Source organism: Fundulus heteroclitus, unplaced genomic scaffold (genome assembly GCF_011125445.2).
Source record: "Fundulus heteroclitus isolate FHET01 unplaced genomic scaffold, MU-UCD_Fhet_4.1 scaffold_61, whole genome shotgun sequence".
NCBI classification, from domain to species: Eukaryota; Metazoa; Chordata; class Actinopteri; order Cyprinodontiformes; family Fundulidae; genus Fundulus; species Fundulus heteroclitus.
In genome coordinates this window covers 1,469,174-1,480,382 of record NW_023397044.1, presented here as the reverse complement: position 1 = coordinate 1,480,382, position 11,209 = coordinate 1,469,174, and the positions used below count along the sequence as shown (strand labels likewise).

Here is an 11,209-nt window from a genome sequence, read left to right as displayed (position 1 = left end):
CAGGGCAGACAGAGACTGCAGCGGAACCGTGGGGTGCGATTACTTTCCATCTATGTGAATCTCTGCTCTGTTTCTCAATAAAAGTGCTGGAACGTCATACCACCGTCTCGTCAATTAGTAAAGATGGGAACTCAGTTACTATTGCTTAGAATTCCACCCAAAACTCCCATAACACCACCTCATAATCAGAAGGCGGAATACGGCGATAGCGTTGTTTAACTGGAACATCATCAACCAGAGGTATGTCATGGGCTATCACATTGGTTCAGCCCAGGTCACCATCATGAGAGGAGAAAACTGTCATATACTGATTAAGCAATGACCTTACCTGACCCTGTCCTTCCACCGACAAAGAGGACAAATCCAGGTCCTCCACCTGCTGTTGCACATTAACTGAGACCGTCTGGCACACCATCGTAGCTACCTTTGCTGGGACTTCAGTAATTCCTGCAGGGAGACTAACAACATTTAAGGTGCCAACAACAGTGCGGGGATATACCACCACCTCTGTTGTACCAACATTAATAATGGGCACATATACTGTACCCCTGATTACCTGAACCAAGGCAGGGGAAGCAAGCAAACCAGAAGGCAATCCAGACTCTAAAGGCTCAAACAAAACAGTAGAACCTGAGTACACATCAAAACATGTGGCAGCCACAATCTTCATGACTCCACCAGGAATCCGACAGCCCTTTTTACCCCTGACCTTAACCCTTCCAGGACTACCTTGAGGCTCTCGTGAGTTGGCAGACTGGCACTGCTGCAGTGCCTGCATGACTGACTGAGGGGCCTCGGAAACACCAGACATAGAAGACCAAGCTACACCATGTTGCCCAAACAGTTCTTGGTAACACTTCCTGATCATATTCATCCCCAAAACACCTGGGACTTTAGCTGGGACCTCACCACCAGGGTCCTGCACAACCAAAACACCACAGTGGGGAATCAATTTACCACAGAGGTGCACATCAAGTTCCAAATAGCCAATATAAGGAATCTTAAGACCATTAGCAGCTCTAAGCTCCAACCAATGACACGACTGGAGGTGCTCTGAACCCCAAGACTCCATATGCTGACGAAAAAAGCTTTCAGAAACTGTGGACACCATCGAACCAGTATCCACCAAACATGGGACTGTCACCCCACCCATAACTACATCTGCATGAGGGCAATCTGAAATATACTTAGAAGCACCCAAACTTCCAATAGTGGCTTGTGAGCCAATAGCATCCCCACCCAAACTGTGGCTCAGCAGTTCGGTGGGAACTACCCAACTTTTTGGGTTTAACTTTTTGCTCTCTCTCTTTTTCTTCATAGTAGGTACACCTGGTCTGGCGTTCTGTTAAGTGTGACATCATCCAGAGAAGACGGCTCACCCGCTACTACCATCTAATGTAGAACAGATTACTAGATCAATGTGTGCTTCTGTGCTTTTTTGTCTCTCTTGTTGTGTCTCTGCTCTGTCTTCCGTAACCCCAGTCGGTCGAGGCAGATGACCGTTCATACTGAGCCCGGATCTGCCGGAGGTTTTCCTTCTCGTTAATGGGGAGTTTTTCTTCCCACTGTCGCTTCATGCTTGCTCAGTATGAGGGATTGCAGCAAAGCCATTACAATGCAGACGACTCTCCCTGTGGCTCTACGGTTCCCCAGGAGTGAGTGCTGCTTGTCGGGACTTTGATGCAATCAACTGGTTTCCTTATATAGGACATTTTTGACCAATCTGTATAATCTGACCCAATCTGTATAATATGATTGAACTTGATTTTGTAAAGTGCCTTGAGATGACATGTTTCATGATTTGGCGCTATATAAATAAAATTGAATTGAATTTAATTGAACTAGTTTTCCGCCACAGAAGCAGAACGGGACTGGGCAGCTGAATTTGGCGGACATTGGGTTCGACGGGAGACACGCACCCCATCACACTCTCGCAACTGAGATATGCTCTCACTAAGCTGCTGGAGCTGCTTTTGCTGACACTTTAGCATTTCTCTTATCTGACTCATTTCCGTTGCTGATGTTAAAGAAGCTACCTGAGGACCACCATGTACCCCGTACTGGACGCCATAAACTGAAGGAAGCGACTGGCTACGGCTTCTCCCACCATGAGGTACCCCTTCGCGTTCCCACTGGATTGCTGCGGCCCTAACCTCAAGTAAAGTGCTGTCAGGCCTCGTGCGTACCAGCTGCTTCAGCTCGCGTCTCAGGGAACTGTCCAACACCTGTTCAACAAACTGATCTCTTAACAGCGTCTCAGAATTCAACATACCAGTAGGTGCACGTTGCTTTACCTTCTCCATAAGGCCCATTAATGCGAGGGAGAACTCCTGAAGACTCTCTCCCTCTTGTTGTCTTCTAGAAAAGAAGGCCTCTTGAAGAGCAACATAGGACTCAGAACAACCATACAACTCTTGTAGGATCTCAAATATTCTAGCAGGGTCCTCTCTCTCTGCACTAGAGCGATACTTTATTTCATTTCTAGCTTCTCCCTCCAGGTGATCAAACAGGAAAAACGCTTGGTCAGCTACAGACAGATGTCGGGCTCTCATACACACCCTCGCTTCCTCAGTCCACTCACTCAAGCCTATACCTGTCCTTCCTCTAAAGATGGGACATTGCCTATCTCTAGGCACAAAAATCAGTCTCTCTGGTACAGGGAGACTAGATGTAGGAGGGGCATTAGGCAATGCTGAAGAAGTGGATGGCTGAGCACTTAAGCTAGCCTGTCCTTGTCGCAACTGCTCATTGTCAGCTCTTAAGCTTGCTACCAGCTCTTTAAGTTCCTGAATTTCTTCTTCCATAATTATCACAAGCTTATTCTGCTTCTTGTGATTACTACAGTGCAGAATTACAACCTAAGGTTAACTGTTAACGCCTCACCCACCGCTTTGATGCTCTGCACGAAACCACTGCTGCTCTGTTGACGGATTAGCCAATCTGCACAAACAAAAAAAGAAAAAAAAAAGAGAAAAAAATACACACAAAAAAAATACACAAATATTTAAAAAATACTTGTCTCAGATGTTCATAAAAAGCATGATCCTGTCAACAACGCCAAAAATGTGGCGAGACTAGACTGAAATCGGGAAATTGTAAATGTCTGAACCCAAATAAAATTGCTCCACAACCCCACCTTGGGAATTTCACCCAAGGAATATTACTCCCCTTTTTGATAGGACACACCAGTTCACTCATGCGTGGATTAAGACATCTGAGACAATTTTAAAATGTACAAACAGCTTTTTATTAGATGCTTCTTAAAATATCCATCCATTCCATCCATTTTCCAAACCGCTTCTCCCTCATGGGGTCGCGGGGGGTGCTGGTGCCTATCTCCAGCGTTCACTGGGCGAGAGGCGGGATACACCCTGGACAGGTCGCCAGTCTGTCGCAGGGCAGATATTTCTTAAAATATTTTAAAACCAATTCTTTATAATGCTAAAGGGGAAAAAGAAAAGTAACTACAGTAGCTGAGGTTACCGGCGGAAGGGGCCACTATAGGACAGTAGCCGCCCAAACACAGCAAACAAAACCCCTGTAAAGCACCAGACGCAGTGAGACAACCCAAACTCAGGAATCACGGCACAAAAAAAAGAAGACACCGTCACCACACCAACACCGCCGCCGGGCCTCAGCACTGCCAACAGAGAGAGAGAGAAAAAAGAAACAATTAATAAGGACAACAATCCAAAATGTACAACAAAAGGAAAATAATATCAGCCCAAATGAATTAATAGTCAGGCTATGTCATAAATCGAAAGGGCTGAAACAAAAATAAAAATACAAAAATACAAATTAAAATGTCCGAATCTGGTGCGACCCTCTGGCCACGCCGCAACAGGAGGTGAATTGAGCGCGCCGGTGCCGCACGCCAAACACCACTTCAATTAGGGCGTGTAGCCGCCACCACAATCCGAGGTTGATGATGCACAAAATCCGGGATATCAACAGAGCAGCAATGGTAATATGGGGAGACCTGTAAAAGTTAGTCACTATGTAACAGAACTGCAACAAATTGGCATTAACAATGAGCGTTACTTCTTACCTCCCAATCCAGACAAACTCATGTACGCGTGCACACACACACAAACCGACGACGAGGAGGAGAGCCGCACAGTAGCGTTTTGCCTATGATCACACCTGGATTTAGATCTTCTGTGAACAAGCAGCAATAGTGCAAAGGGAGGGGAGACCTACCACCACAAGATCAGAGCAGCATGCACCTGATGTTATGCCTTTTGACTGTCAGTCCCTGAGACGCGAGTCACAGCCAAAGATTGAGGAAGACCTGTGTGTTCGATTGGGCGCAGCGGCTTCTTATATACCACGCCCACTTTGCCCAACCGGAACCTCGCACCTGAAAGCTATTTATTTAGCAATACATATATTTCTATACCACTACATTCTACCCCCCCTTCTTGCATCGTCGACCGGACGATGGCTGATTCAAAACTAATAAAATCAGTTCCAAGGTCTAAACAACGCTGACACAGTTGACAAAGATGCAGAAGAGCCCCCAGGATGAATGTCTCCTGCTGGCCGTGGGAGATGGTGCACATTAGTATGTTGACCAGCAATTGGACGTTTGGAGTGACGTAGGGCCATTGGGTCAGCACAGCTGGTAGATGGAACAGCCAAAGATGTAGAGGGTTCAATAGATGCAGCAGGTTCAGAAGGTGGCCCAAGTTCCTGGGATGGAGTTTGAGGCAGCAACCTACCAGAAGGTAAGGCAGAAGCAACCACAAGGGGTTGCTGTTCACAAACAAACAGATCATAATCAAAGGGGCCACTATCTTCAGACAGTCCCTTTTCTACAGGAGGCAAGTTATGGGGAGAAATGTGATCAGGAGGAACAACACCAACCACAGGTTTTAACATGGTACGGTGCACCTGTCTTACTTTAGTCTGGTCATCCAGAGGCACAATGGTGTAAACAGAGCCGCCGTCCTTTGGTGCCCTCAATACCTCGTACTTCACAGAGCTCCATCGGTCCCTTGTCTTATAAGGCCCCCTAGCAGTAAAGTCACGCAAAAACACAAGTTGCCCTTCCTTTAATGGCCGATGTTTCACCTGAGTATCATGAGTCTGCCTTCGGCGATCTGCAGCATGTTTCAGGTGCTCTCTAGCCCCATCAAAGGCTACCTGCAACCGAGCATGATGTTCTTGAACCCACTCATGGACAGAACCACCAACTGGACTCTCAACTCTACCCAAAAGAAAATCCAGGGGCAATCTAGGTTCCTGCCCAAACATTAAGAGAAATGGTGACTCTCCAGTAGACTGGTGAGGAGTTGTATTATAACAATAAAGAACCTGGGGCAAACAGGCATGCCAATCTCTTTTTTGGGACACAGGCAGTGTTCTTAACAGATTGTGCAGCATCCGATTGAAGCGCTCACATTGGCCATTTCCTTCTGGATGGTAAGGAGTGGTGCGTGATTTTACAATGCCATACAAGTTACACAGCTGCTGGATAAGCAAGCTCTCAAAGTTACAACCCTGATCGGAGTGCAACCGAGCAGGAACACCAAACTTGTAAAACCATTCAGACACCAAAACCTTAGCCACAGTGGCTTATATACCACGCCCACTTTGCCCAACCGGAACCTCGCACCTGAAAGCTATTTATATAGCAATACATATATTTCTATACCACTACAGAAGTGAAAGTGTCTAAGATGCATGATAAAATTGGGGAGAGGGGCGTCACCAGAAAGTGGCAACCTCCAGTAACGCCCCCTCCCCCAGGACCTACATGTGTGGCGGCGTGATGGAGCAGGCAGAGGGAGGAGTCCGGGGATGGGGAGCAAATGACTGGGAAGCTATCCCAGGGAGCACTTTCTTTTATACATCACGCTGATCATCGGCTCTTACCCAGCTGTTGAAATTCTCCGGCCATTTTTTCCAGCATACCAAGACCTGCCTGACTTCCCGCACGGTGTGCTTGCCTAATATTTCACCCACTTGATACATTTTGTTTTTTGACATTTTCACCTTTTGAAGCTCCTCAGAGTAAAAAGAACCTCGCATGGTCTTTCCGTCTAAATCTTTCAGTTTGAATATGGGGGGGGGGGGGGGGGGGGTCGTTGTATCACTTCTGTAACTGTAAAGTTTTCATCCGTGAAACTCTTCATATTTCCTGTCAAACACTCCACGCACCTTGGAGATTCTGACATAGTCGCCTTGCTTAAACGGCATCTTGAGTTTTGTGCTGCGTTTGGAATTAGTCCCGTACAGATTCTGACACACCTGAAAAGCGTTACTGGCGGTGACTTCGACAGGGGCCATTTTAATACTTGAATGATAGCTGTGGTTGTAACTTTTGACCAGATCCTGATGCACATTTAGATATCGGAGAGTGTTGTTTGCGGTGAAATATCTCCACATTCTTGATTTTAACACACGGTTAAACCTCTCAACCACTGACGCTTTTATTTCACTAGCTGTGGAAAAATGTTCAATACCGTTTTTATTCATTAACGCTTTGAATGATTTGTTGAAAAATTCTTTACCGTCGTCAGTTTGAAGTTTGAACTGTTGAATGGCATTGATGAAACGTGCATTATAAAGCACTTGCATTACACGATAGTAATTGCTTTCAAATAACCCGTTCTCAGGATGCTCAAAACATGGTCTCTCAAACTAGGAGAGACCATGTTATCGTGCATGTACTTGCTTATGGCATTGTACAGAAGATGATGCACAACGGCTTTCACTGCTCTGATGAACCCGAAGCGAATCCATCCGTTGTATTCGTCGGAGCCCGTGCCAGCGTCTCCGGGAACGTGAGGATACTCTCGCTCCCGCAGTCGCTTAGGGCACAAGAATCAGAAGTTGGCGAGGATGCTGGTGAAGGAAGGGGGTACAGCTCCGGAGAGAATTTGTCGCTGTCCGGGGACCCATGCTGTGCTGATGATGAAGCGTTTGAATCGTTTGAAGGAGACAGCGGTGGGGTAGGAGAGCTATCCAGCCCGCAGAATGTCAAACTGCTGCCCGCGTCGTTCCTCATGGTTTCAGTTGTTAGAAGTCTGGTCAGCGAAGTTGCACGGAGTCCCGATCAGCCCGCCTCGCTGTGTTTTTTATACTGAGAAGGGCGTGGTTAACATTAAAGGGGCGGTATTGGCTGTGGTGAGGGGTGGGTCTAAAAAGAGAGCGCTTTGTTGACCACCAAATGTCATTCCAGTTGCGACAGTCGCGAAACAGCATTGAAATCCGGTCTGCTATTCCGATCATCTTGTCACGCCACACATCAAAGGGAATGGCTGGCAATGTCCTGAACACACCGTAGTCAGAATTATAATAGTCAAGTGTTTTATCTTGAGCCTTTCTGAGACTTGCACGGAAAAACCATCGGCCGGTAACCCCCGTCTGTGACTGCCAAGTAGCTGAGAAGATCCTATCTCCAGAATCCTTGTCAATTTCGTTCAGGTTGGTCAGCACCCGCTTACAGCGCTTTGCGGCGGGTGAATCCTTTATTCCGTCCCCGGTTCCTTGACGCGCGTGCTTGAAGCGCCTAGAGACGGGTGTATCGATGATTCCTTCCTCGGTTTCTTGAGGCCTGCGCTTGCATCGTTTAGCGACAGGTGAATTCATGATTCCATCCCCGGTTTTTTGATATGTCCGCTTACCGCGCTCAGCGACGGGTGAATCCATGATTCAGCAGACAGACAATGCGACAATCTAATAACATAAAGCTAATATTTTCCCTTACACATCTGGAAATTACCACAGAGCCGTTTTTTCTCTCATAACGTGTTCTATTGAGTGATCAATTGAGTTTTAACCGACATAGCAATCCCTTATGATAGCACTAACAAGTGTTACATTTTCATTTTTTTCACACTAACTGAACGATAATGTAGCGACACCATTGCTATATTTCGTTAAGAAAAGTAAAACATCTTCATTTCCACGCCCAATAGGTTGGAGATGAGGCGGAGTTGACTGGAGTCATTCTTCCAGCTGAATGCACCCCCGACGCAGGGAATACAAATTCTGCCAGGGATAAGTCGTTTGGCTGTGCCATCTTAGCGAAGCAGGTCTAGGTGATATCACAGTAAATTGGGCAAAAGTCTGGGCTATTTCTGCCCTGCGATGGAATCCTGACCTGTCCAGGTTGTACCCCGCCTCTCGCCCATTGACAGTTGGAAATAGACACCGGCACCCCTAAAGAACCCAGCAGGGATAAGCGTGTTAGAAAATGGATGGATGGATGGATGGATGGGTGGTCTGGGCAATTTATTTTTTCCTTGCCATAAAGATCTTTGCCAACTGGCACCAGAAAATGCTATTATTGGGCTTTCTTCGTCTGGAAACAAATGTTTACCACTCTTTACAGGCGCAGTCATGATGAACGGTTGAATGCGCTCAGCTGACAATACAGCGAACCAATTGTCAGCCTATAGCAGCATAACTATAGAGATAGCTCAGGATTAAAGGATTAAAGGACTAATGTCTCAGCAGGATCTGGAAAAACTAATCCACGTGTTTATCTTTAGGAAAATGTATTACTGCAACGGTATTTTCACAGGTCTGCCTAAAAAGTGGATCAGACAGCTGCAGCTGATCCAGAACGCTGCTGCCCACATCCTCACTAAGACTAAGAAAGTAGATCACATCACCCCAGTTCAAAGGTCCTTACACTGGCTCCCTGTATCTCAGAGAATAGACTTTAAAATCCTTTGGTTAGTCTATAAATCCCTGAATGGCTTAGCACCTAAATACATCACAGACTCGTTATCCGTGTATCAACCCGGAAAGCTGGAGAGGAGAGAAAAACATGACCGACCTCGAAGAGAGACAAAACAGAAAGGTTGATTGAATGTTGTTCTTGATGTGGGTTTAATATAATTTTCCCCCCTTCCTTTGGGGGCCAGGATGGTCCGCGGGGGCCTGGGTGTTGGTTTCGGTTTGTGGTTAACTCTCAGGTCTTTAGTGCACTAGTTGATCTTTTTTTCATAAGAGAACAGCAAGCACTGCAGCCAAAATATGGCCTTTTTTGACCTGCTGTATATTAGCCAGTCCCTAACAATGTTTTCCCTTCCATTGCAGGAAATAAAATATGTTAGATACTTTGGGAACTCTCTGCCCTCTTAATGGCAAAAAGGAAAGGCTTCCTTTTTGCCATTAAACGCACAAACGTTCATTCGATCAGAATCAGCCAGTTTTGTTGGCCATAACGTGGGATCATTGAAATTAATGGTGTGATCCATGTCTGAGCGACTATGCTCACAATATCCAATCGGGCAGTAAGCCTCTCCACCTGCATGCAGTGTCCGAAATTAACTTCCTGATTCACCGGCCAAGTTAATCCTCACCAGATCTCTCAATTTTTTAAAAAAATTAATAGTGAGATTATGTTAATTTGGTGGTGGTGGTGGGGGGGGGGTTGTGGTTGACTAGACCCTGAAAGAGAAATCTTTGTTTCCTACCTTTGATAGGAAAATATTAAGTTTATTATAAAAGGCACAATATGAATTATCAGATTCACATCCAGGCAATTAGAAAATACTACAGATTATCATTATTCTATCCATGTTGGTCTTATTAGTGAATGAGGCAGAGTTTCATCTAGCCTATACCATCCAACATTTTTCCCTCATCTGCCACACTTAAAGCACGCAGGGGTTCATGCTGCGTCTTTACGCTGATCCAGCTGCTGGATAAACAGTGGGGAAAATGCATAAATGAAGACTGTAAAGGGCTCCTTTAGAGGGCAGAGAAGGAAAAATGGGTCCGAGCTAAAGCCCCTGGTGTTACAAGTTCCTTAAAATGACCCTTAAAAGTGCACACCTAAATTATATGTTACGTAATTTTGCGCACCTGAATTCAAGCGCAAGGAACCATGCCCACCGAAGCACCGCTGGCTCTGTGTCGTTAAAAACAAGAGCATGAAATACAGCTACTGGCTCTACTATTGATTTCAATTGGGACATTTTGGTACGAGTGGAAGGACATTAAACGTAGGGATTCACGTTTTGAAGGCTGGCCGCTGATAAAAGCACCTGGCTCCGAGAGGGCGGGGGGGAGGGGGGGGGGGCGCAGTAAGAGCGGTGAAGCACAGAAACACAGCGCACGTAGTTAAAAAAAATGCAGAATAAATAAGAACGAAACTTATAAACAGACTAATTGGCGTTTTAAAATGCATCTGGTTAGCGGATCTGTTTTCTGATCCAGCGTGCAGCCATGACTGGTTCTGAATAAAGGCTTCTTCTGGGAGCCGCTCTCCCCCTTGCCTCCTGCTTTCTCAGAAGGCGGAGTTTAGACTGAGCTCTGGATGGACAGAGCCGTGAACGGGTCATCCACAGCCCAGATGGGTTTTGTAATTTATTTGGTACAAACATTTACTCGCCATGTGGCAGCTAGCCCTCTGAAATTCACTCCCCAAACGGGAAATTTACTCGAATTTGGCGACTGGCGAGTGTTAATTTCGGACCCTGTCTGCATGTCTCTGCTATCACTAGGGACGGCTCTCTCTGTCTCCTCCTCAAACACACTTTTTAATAGGATATATGTACTGGGTTCTTTCGTGGTCTTAATTACATTTTCTGTGTGGGCTCCAGTAACATATGATAGATAATATCTACTTTGAAAGTCAACATGAACTGCTGCGGAAGATGACCACTCTTATCTACCTGGATGTTCTCTGGAGGACTGAAACGCCTCAGTCAGTGACGTCAGTCTGTGGGTCTGGGTCTGTCGGGCAATCAGAGAAGTTTCGTCTCCTCTCTCCGTTTCTGTTGCTCGACGTTTTCTTGCTCATTGTTTTTCATGTGCTTAGATAAATTTGTTGTGTTTCCACTGAATTTAATCGGCTTTTTACAAAACATACAGCTTGATTTCATTTACGGTATTAAAATATAGCCAAACGGCGCTGCTTTCCCTCTTCATGTTTTTCCGCTCCTGCGGTCTCTCTCGCTCCGAGTCTGAGCAGCAGCAGCGCGGTTGTTTGTGTGTTGAGTGAAGAGAGCGCTGAGTGGGTGGGCCAGGCTGAGCCTGCGTGCTGATTGGCTGGTGCTGCTGAGCCATGTACGAGAGGGGAGGGGAGCAGCAAAGTGCCGTGACATAGACGGGGAGACTTTGGTGAAGCTTCTGCCTGTATTTTAATGGTCAGAGTGTCAGTTTTGGACCCCCCCTCTGTCCTGGGCCTGGGACAATTGCCCTGTATGGGCAATTTGCTGCATGTGTGGGCATTACGGTGGGAACG

General features: G+C 46.3%; 1 protein-coding gene across 2 annotated transcripts; it reads right to left on the bottom strand.

Annotated features, from left to right (window-relative positions):
• Positions 1–3,822: 3,822 nt before the first annotated feature.
• LOC118561320 lies at positions 3,823–5,571 on the bottom strand. Of its 2 annotated transcripts, XM_036133346.1 has the most exons (3): positions 4,201–5,571; positions 4,049–4,131; positions 3,823–3,979 (listed from the first exon to the last, which is right to left on the bottom strand). In XM_036133346.1, the coding sequence occupies exon 1, from the start codon at positions 5,383–5,385 to the stop codon at positions 4,465–4,467; it is 921 nt and encodes a 306-aa protein (XP_035989239.1). In that variant the 5' UTR covers positions 5,386–5,571; the 3' UTR covers positions 3,823–3,979; positions 4,049–4,131; positions 4,201–4,464. The 2 variants fall into 2 exon arrangements, with proteins under 2 accessions (XP_035989239.1, XP_035989238.1); XM_036133345.1 differs by having other exon boundaries at positions 3,823–4,131.
• Between the last annotated feature and the right edge of the window lie 5,638 nt (positions 5,572–11,209).

Excerpts from the sequence above, each read along its gene's own strand:
- LOC118561320 (XM_036133345.1), bottom strand. The coding sequence starts at position 5,385 with ATGCTGCACAATCTGTTAAGAACACTGCCTGTGTCCCAAAAAAGAGAT.